Source organism: Theropithecus gelada, chromosome X (genome assembly GCF_003255815.1).
Source record: "Theropithecus gelada isolate Dixy chromosome X, Tgel_1.0, whole genome shotgun sequence".
Lineage (NCBI taxonomy): Eukaryota > Metazoa > Chordata > Mammalia > Primates > Cercopithecidae > Theropithecus > Theropithecus gelada.
The window spans coordinates 40,756,791-40,775,280 of record NC_037689.1 but is presented as its reverse complement, the minus strand read 5'-3'; the positions used below and the strand labels follow the sequence as shown (position 1 = coordinate 40,775,280).

The 18,490-nt window shown below is 45.0% G+C and overlaps 1 protein-coding gene across 9 annotated transcripts in view; it reads left to right on the top strand.

The window, feature by feature from the left end:
• ADGRG2 (adhesion G protein-coupled receptor G2) overlaps positions 1–18,490 on the top strand; it is a 94,225-nt gene that overhangs the window by 59,077 nt on the left and 16,658 nt on the right. For all 9 annotated transcript variants that reach the window (XM_025372243.1, XM_025372250.1, XM_025372247.1 and 6 more), the window contains 9 exons: positions 2,141–2,235; positions 4,026–4,092; positions 9,718–10,106; positions 13,390–13,555; positions 14,299–14,455; positions 15,979–16,122; positions 16,744–16,866; positions 17,826–17,871; positions 17,986–18,089. In XM_025372243.1, coding sequence (XP_025228028.1) covers positions 2,141–2,235; positions 4,026–4,092; positions 9,718–10,106; positions 13,390–13,555; positions 14,299–14,455; positions 15,979–16,122; positions 16,744–16,866; positions 17,826–17,871; positions 17,986–18,089 — 1,291 coding nt within the window. The remainder of the gene's footprint in view (positions 1–2,140; positions 2,236–4,025; positions 4,093–9,717; positions 10,107–13,389; positions 13,556–14,298; positions 14,456–15,978; positions 16,123–16,743; positions 16,867–17,825; positions 17,872–17,985; positions 18,090–18,490) is intronic.

Genomic DNA, 18,490 nt, shown 5'->3' with positions numbered 1-18,490 from the left:
AAATTGCAAATGCAAAGGGGGTCCTCTAAAATAAATACATATTAATGACATTTTGGATTTAAATATTTTTATTTTTCCAAACACTGATCACTCTGTCATATCTGTCTTCTCATTTCTTTACAAAGCACAGAGAGATGTGTAGTATCGGGCCATTTACCTCTGGTTCCACAAGGCTAAGGGTCATCAGTGTCCTTAGCCCCGAGGGCCACCAATATAACCAAGAAATGGCTCCCAGTGGTCCAGGCAGGGTGAAGGCCAGACCAAAAAGAGGGAATATAACATGGAGCTTGGGAAAAGAAGGAAAGAGGAGGAAGGAAAAGATTGGAAAGAAAGAGAAAAGAACATGGCTGGGTGTGGTGGCTCACGCCTGTAATCCCAGCACTTTGGGAGGCTGAGGTGGGCAGATTACTTGAGGTCAGGGGTTCGAGAACAACCTGGCCAACATGGCGAAACCGCATCTCTACTAAAAATACAAAAATTAGCCAGGCATGGTGGCGGGCGCCTGTAATCCCAGCTACTCAGGAGGCTGAGACACAAAAATCACGTAAGCCTGGGAGGCAGAGGTTGCAGTGAGCCAAGATTGCACCATTGCACTCCAGCATGGGTGACAGAGTGAGACTTTGTCTGAAAAAAAGTTTTAAAAAGAAAGGGAAAAGAACAAATTAAGAAGCACATGCAGGCAGGGGTGAATCAGAGGTTGTCCAACAATTATTTGGGGTTGCACAGATTATCATTTTGAATCGTGTCCATTGGCTATCCTGGCTGTGTAAACCGATGGCTTATAGGGCAATACTCTCACTATCTGAACCCTGAGCCTTCTGTGACAGTCAAAGTCCTAGAAAATGAGTTTCTACTCATTAAACTATTCATTGGTACAAATAAGGGCAAGTCTTCTGTGAAATTGTATTCCCTATCCACTGTACATATTTCGTTCATTTCACTGACCTGTTTTTCATTATTGCAACATTAATTTTCTTTCACCTAAACCAAGGCTAAAGTAGAAAGAAACAGGGAGAATGTCTTCAATTCTTAGCTATCTGATAATCTAGATAGAATTTCCAGAATTTTTTTTTTTTTTTTTTTTGAGACAGAGTCTCACTCTGTTGCCCTGACTGGAGTGCAGTGACACAATATCGGCTCACTGCAACCTCCACCTCCCAGGTTCAAATGATTCTCCCTGCCCCAGCCTCCTGAGTAGCTAGGATTACAGGCACCTGCCACCACACCTGGCTAATTTTTGTATTTTTAGTAGAGACAGGTTTTCAGCATGTTGGCCAGGCTGGTCTCAAAATCCTGGACTCAAGTGATCCGCCCGCCTCGGCCTCCCAAAGTGCTGGGATTACAGGTGTGAGCCACCACACCTGGCCCCAGAAAGATTTTGGATTTGAAAGATCCTGATGTGGCTGGGTGCAGTGGCTCACGCTTATAATCCCAGCACTTTGGGAGACCGAGGTGGGCAGATCACCTGAGGTCAGGAGTTTGAGACTAGCCTGGCCAACATGGCAAAACCCCATCTCTAATGAAAACACAAAAATTAGTGTGGTGTGGTGATGCACGGCTGTAATCCCAGCTACGCAGGAGGCTGAGGGAGGAGAATCGCTTGAACCTGGAAGGCAGGGAGGTTGCGGTGAGCTGAGATCACGCCACTGCACTCCAACCTGGGCAACAGGGCGCGACTCTGTCTAAAACAAAAAAAGATCTTGATGTTCATCTAGACTGTCATGTGAAAGGCCTCCCATGATGGAAACTCAGACGTTTATAGACACCAGGCAAGTGGCCAGCTAGTGTTTGGGGGGTGAGATTAAAGGTGTCAAGGTGCCTGCTTGTCTCTGCAACCAAGTTTCACCCCTGCCTGTTCATTGTGTAGGCAGGCAAAATGAGCCAGCACCTGTGTGTGGTCAGAGAGTCTCTGGTTTGCAACATCTGTGAATGTGAACCTCCATAAATGTCGCTTAATATAGTCTTTTTGGGTAAAATTCAGACCGTGGTAAATGGGTACTTACAAGCTTATTGGGGTGACATCACAAGTTAACAGTATCAGTGTCCCCTTTCCTCACTCTAAGTTTGCAAAAGCAATTACAAACATGTAGGTAGGTTTCCCATTCAGTAACATTCTGGTTATGTATATTTCTCTTTACAGCACATTAAATTGTACATTCACAATAAAACTGAATAATACAATGAATGCCTGTGCTGTAATAGCTGCTTTGGAAAGAGTAAAGATTCGACCGATGGGTAAGTTGTCTATTATTGCTATTATTGCTGCATTAATCTTCATGTGGCTTTTAATGTGTTATTTTTCTAATTGAAAATGTAATTAATAAATTTACATATGTTACAGCTTTCTGTTTTGACTCCTTCGTCCTTGCGCAATTTCTCTTTTTTTTTTTTTTTTTTTTTTTTTTGAGGCAGGGTCTCAGTCTGTCACCAGGCTCAGTGACGCAATCATAGCTCACTGCAGCCTCCACTTCCCAGATTCAGGTGATCCTCCTACCTTAGCCTCCCGAGTAGCTGGGACTACAGGCATGCACCACCACACCCAACTAATTTTAACATTTTTAATAGAGATGAAGTCTCCTTATGTTGCCCAGGTTGTTCTTGAACTCCTTGGCTCAAGTGATCCTCCTGCCTTGACCTCCCAAAGTGCTGGGATGACAGGCATGAGCCACCATGCCTGTCCATTGGGCAATTTTTAAAGAGCCCTAGAAGGTTATTTTTCCTGCTTGCTAATAAAGTTTTTTATTTTATTTTATTTTACTTTAAGTTCTGGGATACATGTGCAGAACGTGCAGGTTTGTTACATAGGTATACATGTGCCATGGTGGTTTGCTGCACCCATCAACCCGTCACCTAGGTTTTAAGCCCCACATGCATTAGGTGTTTGTCCTAATGCTCTCCCTTCCCGCTAATAAAGTTTTAATATGTCTTATTTGATAATATGATAAACCTTGCTGAGAAGGAGAATTCTTTTTGGAGTGTTCAATGGATTGCTACTGGGATATGTCCACTTTTTTAATTGACAAGCAAAAATTTTACATATTTGTGGTGTACAATGTGATGTTTTGCTATACATCGCGGAATGGCTATATCAACTATTTAACATTTGCATTACCTCACATACCTATCATTTTTTGTGGTAAGAACATTTAAGATCTCTCTTTTCGGCCGGGCGCGGTGGCTCAAGCCTGTAATCCCAGCACTTTGGGAGGCCGAGACGGGCGGATCACGAGGTCAGGAGATCAAGACCATCCTGGCTAACACAGTGAAACCCCGTCTCTACTAAAAATACAAAAAAAAAATTAGCCGGGCGAGGTGGCGGGCGCCTGTAATCCCAGCTACTCGGGAGGCTGAGGCAGGAGAATGGCGTGAACCTGGGAGGCAGAGCTTGCAGTGAGCTGAGATCCGGCCACTGCACTCCAGCCTGGGCAACAGAGCGAGACTCCGTCTCAAAAAAAAAAAAAAAAAAAAAAAAAAAAAGATCTCTCTTTTCAAGCATACAACACATTCTTATTAACTGTAGTCATCATGTTGTACAATAGATCTCTTTTATTCCTCCTGCCTAACTGAAATTTTGTGTCCTTTGTCCAATATCTCCCCAATCCCTCTACCTCTGACCCCCCAGTAAACAGCATTTCACTCTGTTTCTATGAGTTTGACTTTTTAGATTCCACATCTGAGTGAGATCATGCGGTATTTGTCTTTCTGTACCTGGCTTATTTCACTTAACATCCTGTCCTCTAAGATGTGTTTACTTGTAAATTCCTCTTAGGAGTTACTAAAGAGTGATTAGTATGGCATGCATATAACCCCCCAAAAAATCAATAAATATTTTTGAGCACTACTATGTATACAGTATATAATTGTCAATATAACGGCGTCCAATCTATTTTATCACCTGTTTTAGACAATTGCTCTTTTAAATGCAGGCAGTGTAGGAACCATGATACTTAATGGTTCTGAGCTGCCACCTTGCTTTGTTCTTGACCGTGCATTTTTCTTGTTCCTTTTCCTTTTGTCTCCCCTAGAACACTGCTGCTGTTCTGTCAGGACACCCTGCCCTTCCTCCCCAGAAGAGTTGGAAAAGCTTCAGTGGTATGTAACAAACATACTGACCCTTCTCTTTAAAAAAAAAAAAAATCACCATGCTAGCTAAGGAGTTTTAGAATTTGGGGAGTAAAGAAGGCTTTCAGTTTCAGGGAAAATGCAGTTTTCTGCAGCATGAAGTAAATTTCCACTTGGACGGTTGCCTTAAACCAGTGGTTTGAAATCTTAGCTGCACATTAGAACCACCTGAGGAGCATTAAAAACACTGACTCCCGAGGCTCACCAACTAAATGTTTTGTCATTTAAAAAATATGTTTGACAGTCTGATACATGAGAAATGGTATCTCAGTGTTACTTTAATCAACATTTCTCTTACTAAGGCAGAGTCTGAACTTTTTTTCATATACTTGGGGGCCATTTTGTATCTTTTTGTGAATTACATGTACATGTCTTTTCTGTACTTTTTCTTTTTTTTTTTTTTTTTTTTTTTTTAAGATGGAGTCTCGCTCTGTCACCCAGGCTGGAGCGCAGTGGCCGGATCTCAGCTCACTGCAAACTCCGCCTCCCGGGTTTACGCCATTCTCCTGCCTCAGCCTCCGGAGGAGCTGGGACTACAGGCGCCCGCCATCTGGCCCCGCTAGTTTTTGTATTTTTTAGTAGAGACGGGGTTTTACCGGGTTAGCCAGGATGGTCTTTCTAATTGATATCTGATCCATTATTTAAGAGTACTTTAGCCAGGCGCAGTGGTTCACGCCTGTAATCCCAGCACTTTGGGAGGCCAAGGCGGGTGGGTCATGAGGTCAGGAGATCAAGACCATCCTGGCTAACCTGGTGAAACCCCGTCTCTACTAAAAATACAAAAACAAAATTAGCCAGGCGTGGCAGCGGGCGCCTGTAGTCCCAGCTACTCAGGAGGCTGAGGCAGGAGAGTGGTGTGAACCCGGGAGGCATAGCTTGCAGTGAGCGGAGGTCGCATCACTGCACTCCAGCCTAGGCGAAAGTGTGAGACTCTGTCTCAAAAAAAAAAAAAACAGTACTTTATATATGGTGCATATTAGCTCTTTATAAGCATATCTATGGTATATGTCGCAAATATTTTCTCCCAGTATTTTAGTTGTCTTTTGACTTTATCATGTTTTCTGTCATGCAAATTTTGAAACAATTTTATGTAGTTAAATATGAAAAAGTTCATCTTTTCCCCAGTGATCCGAGATGTCACCTTTGTCATATACTAAATTTTGATAGGCATTTGGGTCTAATCTGGATGTTAGATGTTAACAGTGGGCGACCAAGCTACATGGGAGGTATACAGAACTGTTTGTATTGTTTTTATAGTATTTCTGTAAGCCTAAAATTAGTTCCAATAAAAAGTTAAAAAAAATACTGATTCCCAGTCACCAGGCTCAGAGATTCTGATTTAATTGGTCTAGGATATAGCTTAGGCATTAAGGCCCTTCTGCACCAGGCGCAGTAGCTCACGCCTATAATCTCAGCACTTTGGAAGGCCCAGGTGGGAGAACTGCTTGAACTCAGGAGTTCAAGATCAGCCTGGGCGAGATCTCGTTTCTACTAAAAATTGGGGGAAAAAAAAAAAAAGCTGGGCATCGTGACACGTGCCTGTAGTCTGAGGTGGGAGAATCACTTGAGCCCAGGAACTCAAGGCTGCAGTGAGCTATGTTCATTCCTCGGCACTCCAGCCTGGGCAACAGAGCAATACCCTGTCTCAAAAATAAATAAATAAATAAAAATATAAGCCCTGCTGGCGATTCTAATGTGCGACGAGAGTTGAGAATTGATGCCTTAAAATCATTGCTCCAATGGAGGGAAACTGGGAGATGGGTGCTCCAAAATAGCAAAAGACTCTGAAAGTCACACATGATGTGACCACAGGTGTGTAGAAATATACATAGAAAAAAACAGGAAGGACATGAATGAAAATGTTCACTGTGATTCCCCATGAATGACCTGCCTGCTGGCATTATGAGTTTTGCTTTGTTTTGTTTTTTTACTTTTTCTTTTATTTCTTACTTTGCAGCATTTTCTATATTCTTCTACAATCAGATAAAAATTGTATTTGGAAAAAAAGGACTTTTTAAAAAATCTGTGTAGCTTCTCAGATGGGAGGAGAAGGCTAAGTGTAGCCTGTCTGCCCTTTGTGGGCCAGATTTCTGAGATATACTAATATTAAAACATTGGGCCTTGAGGAACAGGTAAAAGTCTTTAGTTAAGGATTTGTAGCAGCATTTTCTGCAATAAAAAGTAAAGAGTAACTTGCCCCATTCAGCTTCACATGCCTCATTAAGCTGGAGCATTGAGCCCCATTTGGGGGATAGAGTTTCTGGAAGCATTGGGATCTGATCAGAAGAGCATCCCTCTTTTGAGGCAGCCCCACTGACCCCTAGTGGCTGCCCATTCAGAGAGTGGTTAAGAAGAAGAAACAGGAATAGAAAAGGGGTCAGGATGTGAAACTGATGTCCAGCTAGGGCTCAGTCATTAACTAGCTGTGTATCCGTGTTCAAGAGCAGATGCTTTTTAACCTTCAGAGTCTCAGGTCAAATGAAGAAGTGAGTTAGAGCTCTGTAAAATTAGGAAATGGACTGGATCAGCACTTCTCAAAGATCACCGTCCACATCCATCACTCAGGATCTTGTTAAAATGCAGATTCCGATCCAGTAAGGCCTGGGCCTGAGACTCCACATTTCTGACAAGCTCTCCAGGTGAAGCCAGTGTTGCTGGTTCATGGACCCCACTTTGAGCACCGAGGGTCTATATACAGACTGTAGAGCAGTGCCAGTGGTTCTCAATCCTGGCCGCATGTTGAAATCCTCTGGAGTGTTTTAAAAAACATCAATGCAGCCGGGCATGGTGGCTCACGCCTATAATCTCAGCCCTTTGGGAGGCGTAGGTGGGAGGATTGCTTGAGGCCAGGAGTTCACAACCAGCCAGGGCAACATAGTGAGACCCTGTCTCTACAAACAGTTTTTAAAAATTAGCTGGGCAGGGTGATGTACACCTGTAGTCCCAGCTACTTGGGAGACCGAGGCAGGAGGGATCACTTGAGCCTGGGGAGTGGAGGCTGCAGTGAGTCATGATCATGTCACTGCATTCCAGCCTGGGTGATAAAGCAAGACCCCGTCTCTGAATGAATGAATGAATGAATGAATGAATGAATGAATGAATGAATTTTAAAAATACACAGATGCCTGCCTCCCACCCTTAGAGATTGGTCTAGGATGCAGCCTGGGCTTCCTGGTTTTTAAAAACTCCTGGGTGGGGTGATTCTAATGCGCAGCCAAGTTCGAGAACCACTGGGTCAGAATTAGATGCCCACTCAGGGTCTTTCTAATATGTTGGTTCTTAAGTTTAACTGTACATTAGAAATACCTGGGGTATTTTTAAAACATACTGATGTGTCAAAGTGGCCTTCTGGGGTGCTGGAAATGCTCTGTTTTGATCTAGGTAGTGATTATATATAAAATTCGTCAAGCTCTAAATGTAAGATTAGTACACCTTATGCAGGCTACACCGCAGTAAAGAAGCACATTAAAATGACGTGCATTAAAATGGGCACCTGCGCCCACCGCCAGAGGTTCCAGGTCAGCTGGTTTGGAGTGGGAGCCCAGGCATTGGTGCCAAGGTGCTCTGAGGGGTTCAGATGTGCTGCTGGCATTGCCCACCACTGCTCTGCCACTTCCCTGTGTGCCTCACAGTGGATGGAGGGCTCCGACTAGCATAAGCGACAGGAGTAGAAGGCAACCTCTTCACAGCTGAGCCCAGTGAATGGGAGCCTGTGTTGGGGGTCTACCTTCTGCAGGCCCCCAGATAAGCTGAAGAAAATTTAATGTACACTTTGCAAAGCACCTTTACCCCAACTTGGCCAGGTGGGTCGCTACAGTGTACAGCTTAGGGAATGGAGTCTGAGAGATGTTGGGTAAATTGTCCACAGGAGTAGTGAGAGCTGGAGCCCAAGTGAAGGTTGTTTGTTTGTTTGTATGTTTGTTTCTGAGACAGAGTTTCACTCTTTCACCCAGGCTGGAGTGCAGTGGTACAATCTTGGCTCACTGCAACCTCTGCTACCCAGGTTCAAGCGATCCTCCTGCCTCAGCCTCTCGAGTAGCTGGGATTATAGGCACCCACCACCACGCCTGGCTAATTTTTGTATTTTTAGTAGAGACGGGGTTTCGCCATGTTAGCCAGGCTGGTCTGGAACTCCTGACCTCAGGTGATCCACCCGTTTCGGCCTCCCAAAGTGCTGGGATTACAGGCATGAGCCACCGCGCCCGGCCAAGTCTAGGCTTTTTGACTCATGACGTTTCTGACTGTCTGACACCCCTTTATCCTCACTGCCCCAAACCTCAGGGGATGCAGGGAGGCCTATGGCCAAGTGACCAGCCAGACTGGACCAAGCAGGCTTTTCTTTTTATAGATGTGAATTGCTTTAGGCCCCTTGACCTAATATTCCTCCCTCTTCTCACCCTAGAGAAGCTCTAAGAACACATTCTCATTGGTGTTCTAAGTCTCCATCTAAAACTAGATCGATCAGAGGCTTCCCTGGGCAAATATTCCCTGGGTAATAATTTGTTGCTCCTCCTCTAGTTGTTCCTCCCTAGGTCTCTCAAGACTGACAGATCTTGTGCCAGAGAGTAGGTGACGACTTCTCCACCTTTGATGCCCAGGAAAATCGCCAGAGAGTTTAGAAAATACACATGCCCCATCCCAAGACCAGCTGAATCAAACACAGAGGAGTAGGCCACAGAAATCTATATACATATATGTTTTAAAAAGTGTTCTGGCCCAGGCACAGTGGTTCACGCCTGTAGTCCCAGCACTTTGGGAGGCTGAGGTGGGCAGATCACTGAAGGTCAGGAGTTCGAGACCAGCTTGGCCAACACAGCGAAACCCCATCTCTACTAAAAATACAAAAACTGGCCAGGCGTGGTGGTGGTTGCCTGTAGTCCCAGCTACTCGGGAGGCTGAGGCAAGAGAATCACTTGAACCCAGGAGGCAGAGGTTGCAGTGAGCCAAAATCATGCCACTGTACCCCAGCCTGGGTGACAAGAGTGAGACTCCATCTCAAAAAAAAAAAAAAAAAAAACAATGTTCTGGGTAGTTCTCATGCACAGCCAAGGTTGAGAACCACTGAGCTAAAGGAACCTTGAAGACATAGCTGATGTAGAAGCTGGGGACCACCCCTTTTGCCCTAGCTTGATTCATTGTTTTCATTCAACCAACATTTCTTGGTCAGTTACCATGGGTCAGCTACCACTATGCCAGGCTATAGCAGTGTAAAGTTGATTAAGATAGATTCCTAGTATATGAAAACCAGTTGGGTCACGAGGCATTTCACAGTTCCCCTCCCCCGGGAGCACAGAGAAGATCCCCTCAATTGAGTGACCATGAGACGTAGAGCCACAGAGCAGCAGTGAACTGGGGAGTCACAGAAGAGCATCTCTCCTTGCTCATTCCTGTCCCAGGAAGTAGGTGGTAGAAGTGGGCAGGGGCTGGGGGCTAGTGGCAGGTGCACAGAGGGTGTGAAATGGCAGAGGCTGGAAGTGTCATGTCCCTGATGTAACTACGTCAACTTGACGGTGTCAGATGATTGCCAGAGGGGAAAGACTCGCCCTCTGTAGCTCATTCGTGTCTCACATGTATCTCTCTGATTTGTTCCTTTAGTGACCTGCAGGATCCCATTGTCTGTCTTGCTGACCATCCACGTGGCCCACCATTTTCTTCCAGCCAATCCATCCCAGTGGTGCCTCGGGCCACTGTGCTTTCCCAGGTCCCCAATGCTACCTCTTTTGCTGAGCCCCCAGATTATTCACCTGTGACCCACAATGTGCTCTCTCCAATAGGGGAGATTCACCCCCTTTCACCTCAGCCTTCAGCTCCCATAGCTTCCAGCCCTGTCATTGACACGTCCCCACAGTCTGAAACAATCTCTTCCCCTATGCCCCAAACCCATGTTTCCGGCACCCCACCTCCTGTGAAAGCCTCATTTTCCTCTCCCACCGTGTCTGCCCCTGCGAATGTCATCACTACCAGCGCACCTCCTGTCCAGACAGGTAAATGTAAGATGCCACTTGAACAGCGGCCAATCTGCCAGTCAAGACATCTGTGATAAGACCATGTTGAGCCTTTCTTTGTATGATGTTCGCTTGATTTCTAGAGCTTTCCTTTAGGCATTCTAATGTTCTAATGACTTACGTGGTTGCATAATAGTCATTGTGTTGAGGTGGCATATCTAATTTAATCATTCCTCTCTTCTGAAACCATTAAGTTTATTCTACTTTTTAGCTCCCAGGTATCTTTCATGTAGTTGTCACTTTGCTTCTTGGCTGTGGCTGAGTTCCATTGTTTTGACCAAGATAATGGAGAAATAGCTCTAAGGGGCAAGCACAGATCTCACTTGATAGAGTTGGAGATTTTCTAGGTTTCTTTCTCCTACAAAAGGTGGTTGGGACACTGTTTTCAACACCCTGAAGAGTAAACTTTTGATCTATTAAACATTGCAGCTTAGTTTAGACAGAAGACAAAAGAAAAAATTGGCAGGTCTGAAAGTCAGTCAGTCACGGAGTGACCGAGCTGGGACTGAGCCAAGGTAGTGGTAGGAGGGGAGAAACATTGTGAAGACCCAGACTTGGGTCCGCACGGGCCCTCGCAGACAGTGTGATCTGGAACAAGCTCCTCCTGCCTCTGCCTGTTCTATGTGAGGATCAAAATCATCACACTAACTGCATGAGGCTGAGAATGAAGGTGTACGTGAGAACGCTGTGGAAACCGCCAAGGGCTCCCGGGTCCAAAGTGGGCTTAGTGGTACAGAGAGAAAGGCAAGAGGGAAAGAAGCTGAGAGAAATCTGGATATGCTGGAGTTTCAGCTCTGTGAGTAAGAGGCAGGTCTTCCTCTAGAATTTGGAGGATGGGGGAAGCCAAGTTTTTGGTGACATTAGATTGATTTTGGTACCCACCTCCTCCACCCTGGTGCTAGCATCACCAGGAGATAAGGAGCTTCTGCTAAATGACTTCATATTTCTTCAAATTTGCACTGCTCTCTCTTCAATATCCTCCCTCCCTACCTACCTCCCTCCCTACCTCCCTCCCTCCCTCCTTCCTTCCCTCCTTCCTTCCTTCCTTCCTTCCTTCCTTCCTTCCCTTATTTGGGGTCTTGCTATGTTGCCTAGGCTGGTTTTAAACTCCTGGGCTCAAGTGATCCTCCCACCTCAACCTCCAAAAGCGTTGGGATTATAGGTGTGAACCACTGTGCCCAGCCAATAATTTTTTATAAATATAAATATTTTTGGCCAAATTAGAAAATCATTGGGGCTCCAGTCAAAGGAAGGTCCAAATGACTGATGAAGAATAAAGTAAAATTGAAGTTCATTAGCCTGGGCCTAAGATGCCCACCTTCCCAAAGCTAATTCCCAACGATCCTTAGACTCAGCCTAACAGGCTACACAAAACACTATCAAGGTGGCCTCTGGTGCCTGTGTATTCCTGGGGCAACAAGAAGCAAAGTGACATATGCATAAAAGATACAGATTGAGGTGTTACCCAGGAGCTAAAAATTAGAATAAACTTAATGGTTCCAGAAGACAGGAATGATTAAATAAGATATGCTACTCTAACACAATGACTATTATGCGACCATGTAAGTCATTAGAACAGAAACAGAAATATACAGAAACTTGGGGGCATTTACAAGTCTTGATGTGAGGTGAAAATAGCCCAACAACAAATAGTTTGCACATCATGTTTATAATAGTGTAAATACACATGCATAAAGATTTGACTGGAATAGGCAAAATAATAGGATGTTAAGTGGTGAAATTAAGAGTTGTCTGTTGTTAAAGAGAGGTTTGTATCATTGTTTCCCTATTAAAAACACTATTAAAAATCAGACTTACAGGCCGGGCGCGGTGGCTCAAGCCTGTAATCCCAGCACTTTGGGAGGCCGAGACGGGCGGATCACGAGGTCAGGAGATCGAGACCATCCTGGCTAACATGGTGAAACCCCGTCTCTATTAAGAAATACAAAAAACTAGCCGGGCGAGGTGGCGGGCGCCTGTAGTCCCAGCTACTCGGGAGGCTGAGGCCGGAGAATGGCGTGAACCCGGGAGGCGGAGCTTGCAGTGAGCTGAGATCCGGCCACTGCAGTCCAGTCTGGGTGACAGAGCGAGACCCCGTCTAAAAAAAAAAAAAAAAAAAAATCAGACTTACAGGTGATAGTCCAGCTGTGGATTTCATAATATTCTTTTTTTTTTTTTTTTTTGTTTTTGTTTTTTGGAGAGAGGGGGTTTCCCTCTGTCACCCAGGCTGGAGTGCAGTGGTGCAATTTCGGCTCACCGCAACCTCTGCCTCCTGGGTTCAAGCGATTCTCGTGCCTCAGCCTCTCGAGTAACTGGGGCTACAGGCACATGCCACCACACCTGGCTACTTTTAAAAATATTTTTAGTAGAGACAGGGTTCCCCCATGTTGGCCAGGCTGGTCTCGAACTCCTGACGTCAGGTGATCCACCTGCCTCAGCTTCCCAAAGTGCTGGGATTACAGGCATGAGTCACCGTGCCTGGCCCATAATATTCTCTTTTTCACAAAAGAGCTTCCAGCAATCCACATAAAATCCTGTACACATGATATAAATTAAATACAAGCATACTTGTGCTTATATGAGTATATACTAAATACACTGATGTGCTTTATATTTTTTAGTTAGATTTATTGAAGTATAATTTACATACAGTAAAATGTATCCAATTTGATGGTTAAATCAAATTTTTGCAGTTCTGTGCAGGTGGAAACACCCACAGTCATGTAACCACTATCATAATCAAGATATATAAGTTTCCCTACTACTCCCAAAGTTCCCTTGTGTCCCTTCAAAGTCAAAACCTAGCCCCTCACCCCAGCCCCTGGCTACCACTGATCTCTTTCCCTACAGTTTTTTGGATTTTTCTAGAATATCATATGAAGAGACTCAGTATGTGGCCTTTTGAGTTTGGCTTCTTTCACTTCACATAATGCATTGGCAAATTGGAGATCCACGCATGCTGTTGCGTGTATTTAAAGTTAATTCGTTTTTATCATGGAATAATATTTCACTGGATGGAGGTACCACAGTTTGTTGATTCATTCTCCAGTTGATGGGCATTTGGGTTGTTTCTAGTTTGGGACTATTATGAAAAAGGCCACCGTAAACATTCATGAACAAGTCTTCCCAAGACATATGTTTTCATTTATCTGGGGCAAATACCCAGGGGTGAGTTTGCCATATCACAGGGTCTGTGTACATTTATCTTTATTAGTGGGTTTTCCATTGTGTGTTCATAACACGATTTGGCTCTTTGATACAGACATCGTAAACACCAGCAGTATTTCTGATCTTGAGAACCAAGTGTCGCAGATGGAGAAGGCTCTGTCCTTTGGCAGCCTGGAGCCTAACCTCGCAGGAGAAATGATAAACCAAGTCAGCAAACTTCTTCATTCCCCGCCCGACATGCTGGCCCCTCTGGCTCAAAGGTACGACTTAGCAAACTGAAGTGGTGGTGAGAGGGGACCCTCCAAAGACAAAGATGCTGCTCACATGATTAATATCACCAAGTCTTTTACTCCCAAATACCAGGTACATCATGGTTTCTCAGGTTGCTACTCTATATTCTGCTCAGAATGAGGAGACAGAGCAGGCCTGCCAAATCTACACTGCCAACCTTGAGGCTGAGCACTGTGGCTCACGCCTGTAATCCCAGCACTTTGGGAGGCTGAGGCGGGCAGATTGCTTGAGGTCAGGGGTTTGAGACCAGCCTGGCTAACATGGTGAAACCCTGTCTCTATTAAAAATACAAAAATTAGCCAGGTGTGGTGATGCGTGTCTGTAGTCCCAGCTACTCAGGAGGCTGAAGCAGGAAAATCGCTTGAACCCAGGAGGTGGAGGTTGCAGTGAGCCAAGATGGCGCCACTGCACCCAACACTTTGGGAGGCTGAGGCGGGCGGATCACGAGGTCAGGAGATCAAGACCATCCTGGCCAACATGGTGAAACCCCGTCTCTACTAAAATACAAAAAATTAGCTAGGCGTGGTGGTGTGCATCTGTAGTCCCAGCTACTCGGGAGGCTAAGGTAGGAGAATTGCTTGAACCCAGGAGGCAGAGGTTGCAGTGAGCCGAGATCACGCCACTGTACTCCAGCCTGGCAACAGAGCGAGACTCCGTCTCTAAATAAACAAAAAAACAAACAAACAAACAAACTGCCCACCTTTCTTTACAGATTGCTGAAAGTAGTGGATGACATTGGCCTACAGCTGAACTTTTCAAACAAGACCATAAGTCTAACCTCCCCTTCTTTGGCTCTGGCCGTGATCAGAGTAAATGCCAGTAGTTTCAACACAACTACCTTTGTGGCCCAAGACCCTGCAAATCTTCAGGTACGTTGTAATTGATGTCAGAAAAAAACATTCTCTTGTGTGTGATTGTAGTCCCCGTTGTATTTCATGATTGAGGCAATTACTGCTTATAGTCTGGGGTGATATTCAAAATATTTGGCATCTAGAACAGAGAGGCACCACAGAATCAAGCCGGGCGCAGTGGCTCACACCTGTAATCCCAGACCTTTGGGAGATCAAGGCAGGTGGATCACTGGAGGTCGGGAGTTCAAGACCAGCCTGGACAACATGGTGAAACCCTGTCTTTACTAAAAATACAAAAATTAGCTGGGCGTGGTGGCATGCGCTTGTAATCCCAACTACTCAGGAGGCTGAGGCAGGAGAATTGCTTGAACTCAGGACGCGGAGGTTGCAGTGAGCTAAGATTGCACCACTGCCCTCCAGCCTGGGCGACAGGTAATATTCCGTCTCAAAAAAAAAAAAAAAAAAAAAAAAGACGACGTTGGTCTTGGCTGGTGCAGGATGTCGGAGGTCCCTGTTATTCCCTGCGTTAACCCTTTAGCAGCTGAATTTTGGAAGCTGGCATGGGTGGTATCCAGCAGAAGGTTCTAGGCAGTTGGAAGAGTAGGCAGGGGTGTCAGCTACTTATCACATTTCAATATTATAACAAGTGTTAGAACTACACTGCTGTATATAGTGGTGCTGAATATCATTCCTGTTTCTAGTGTTTTCTGTCCACCTATTTAGAGGGATTGGGGACTGCAAACACCCAAGGAAACCAAGTCTCACTTTTTAATTTTCACAGTCTTCCCTTTACAAGTGCAGTGCACATGGTTCTATGAGGACTTGACACTAACTTGGTGTGTCTGCTGCTACAGTCTCCCTGGGATCTGCAGTCATCTTGCACTTTTCAGCTATTTCTATGCATCCTTAAAATGTTTCCTTTCCTTCTTGGGGCCTCCTGTCCTTATTACACTTCCTTTCTTTCTTTTTTTTTTTTTTTTTTTTTCTCTTCCTTTTTTTTTTGAGATGAAGTCTCGCTCTGTGGCCCTGGGTTGAGTGCAGTGGTGCGATCTTGGCTCACTGCAGCCTCCACCTCCTAGGTTCAAGATATTCCCCTCCCTCAGCCTCCCAAGTAGCTAGGATGACAGGTGCCTGCCACCACACCCTGCTAATTTTTATATTTTTAGTAGAGATGGGGTTTCGCCATGTTGGCCAGGCTGGTCTCAAACTCCTGACCTCAGGTGATCTGCCCAACTCGGCCTCCCAAAGTGTTGGGATTACAGGCGTGAGCCACCGTGCCCGGCCTGCACTTCCTTTCTTTAATTTAGTAGCAACCAGAGGAATAGAAGTAGAAGCTATTTTACATAGAGATGCTGCAGGTCAGGTCCTCACAGAACCCTGTGTCTTAACTATTAGGCTGGTGCAAAAGTAATTGTGGTTTTTACTTTAAAAAAAAAAAAAGGCAAATAGTGCAATTACTTTTGCACCAACCTAATAGGTGTGTTTTCCATCTCATTATACTAGCTCCAGATATTTATTCTTATCTTCCACTTGATTTTCAGGTTTCTCTGGAAACCCAAGCTCCTGAGAACAGTATTGGCACAATTACTCTTCCTTCATCGCTGATGAATAATTTACCAGCTAATGACATGGAGCTAGCTTCCAGGGTTCAATTCAATTTCTTTGAAACACCTGCCTTGTTTCAGGTAAAACTGCTGCTCGCTGCTTTTGGCTTGGGTTTTATTTGGAGACGAGGGCATTTCATTTCTTTTAGTGCTCAAATATTCTTAAGGCTGCTGTAAGTCAAATGAATTGCCGAAATGCTGCAGTTCATTTTAAAACACAGTCTAATGATACTGGTGATGATAAATAACAGTAACTGACAGTTACGTAGTATTTATATTTACTAATTGCCAAGCACTATCCTAAGCAGTTACAATGTTAACTCTAATCCTTTCAGCAACCCTGAGAGGAAGGAACTATTATTATCCCATTTTACAGATGAAGCCATGGAGGTGCAGAGAGAGGTTAAGTGACTTGCTTGGGGAAACACAGCTTAAATGGCTTAATGCTATGTTCCCTTTAAAGATTCACAAAATCCTGTTGTGTCAATCTGTGCAGTTTAGCTCAGTAGTTAGAGCGTTGTATCGTGGAACGAGCTCTGTTTCTCTCATTGTGAACCCTTGGGAAAGTCACTTTCCTCCTTGTTCCTCGATTTCTGACCTACACTGTAAGATAAACAATGTGGACAGAATATTCCTTAGTGTTCCTTCTAGCTCTAAAACTCTGACAATATCTCATTTACCCTTGCCATCTTCATGTGCCAGGATCCTTCCCTGGAGAACCTCTCTCTGATCAGCTACGTCATATCATCGAGTGTTGCAAACCTGACCGTCAGGAACTTGACAAGAAACGTGACAGTCACATTAAAGCACGTCAACCCGAGCCAGGTGGGGAGAGGCCAGTGCCATCTGGTCATTGACCAAGAACACCTTGTACAAACTATGCTTGTAAGGCGTGGCCGGCAAAAGGCAGATCAGGCAGAAAGAAGCTTCAGCTCAATTGGAGTAGTGTGTAGGACTAGAATCACACCTCTCCATTGGGTTTTAACACACTTAATAATTGACCAGGGCAGGTGCGGTGGTTCACACTGTCATCCCAGCACTTTGACAGGCTGAGGCGGGCAGATTGTCTGAGCTCAGGAGTTTGAGACCAGCTTGGGCAACATGGCAAAACCCCATCTCTGCAAAAGATACAAAAATTAGCTGGGCGTGGTGGCAGGCGCCTGTAGTTCCAGCTACTTGGAGGGCTGAGGTGGGAGGATCACAAGCCCGGGAGCTCAAGGCTGCAGTGAGCTGTGTTTGGGGCACTGCATTCCAGCTTGGGTGACAAAGTGAGACCCTGTCTCAAAAAAAAAAAAAATTTGACCACTAAATTTCCAGGAAGAATCGGTGCAAAAGCAAGCTCTTAACAACTGTGAAATATCAGATACCAGTGTGTGGGGATCTGTGGCTGCAGGTCTGATTCTCAGCTCAGTCCACACTAAGCATCATCTACGACCTCACTACTCACAGTGTGGTCCACACACCCACAGCATCAGCATCACCTGGGAGTTTGCTAGAAATGCAGAGTCTCAGGCCCCAACCCAGACCCACTGAGTCAGAATGTGCATTTTCACAAGGCCCCAAATTGATTCCTATGCACGATTGATGAGCTTAAGAAATGCTGGTCTATTTAGGGCTCACTTGCTTCTAGGGACCATATAAAATAAGAACTCTCCAAAAATTAAGCCTAAGATTCTGAAATAAAAAAAACCACAGTTTTTTTTTTTCCAAATACCTTTCAGGTTTTTTTTTTTTTTTTTTCAGTTCACTAATTTAATTATTTGTGATTTATCTTTCTACCACAGGATGAGTTAACAGTGAGATGTGTATTTTGGGACTTGGGCAGAAATGGTAAGTTCTAGTCATAACCTTTTCAAACTCTTGAGTGGGTTAATTGGGGAGGGCGTGAAGTCACTGGTGCTGTGGCCTTGCTGATGGGACAGATACTTTTCCCAATGCCAACAGGTGGCAGAGGAGGCTGGTCAGACGATGGCTGCTCCGTCAAAGACAGGAGATTGAATGAAACCATCTGTACCTGTAGCCATCTGACAAGCTTCGGCATTCTACTGGTAATATGCCCGTGCCACGTGGCCTTAAATTCTGGGTCTGAGGGGTAGCTGGGCATCACACTACAATGTCTAATCTGATGGATTAGACAGATCAGCACATATGATATTGTGGCTGATTTATACACCAATGAGATTACTCCTTGCCAGGCGTGGTGGCTCACGCCTGTAATCCCAGCACTTCGGGAGGCTGAGGTGGGTGGATCACTTGAGGTCAGGAGTTTGAGACCAGCCTGGCCAACATGGTGAAACCCCGTCTCTACTAAAAATAACGAAATTAGCTAGGCGTGGTGGTGCGCACCTGTAGTCCCAGCTACTCAGGAGGCTGAGGCAGGATAATCACTTGATCCTGGGAGGTGGAGGTTGCAGTGAGCCGAAATCATGTCATTGTACTGCAGCCTGGG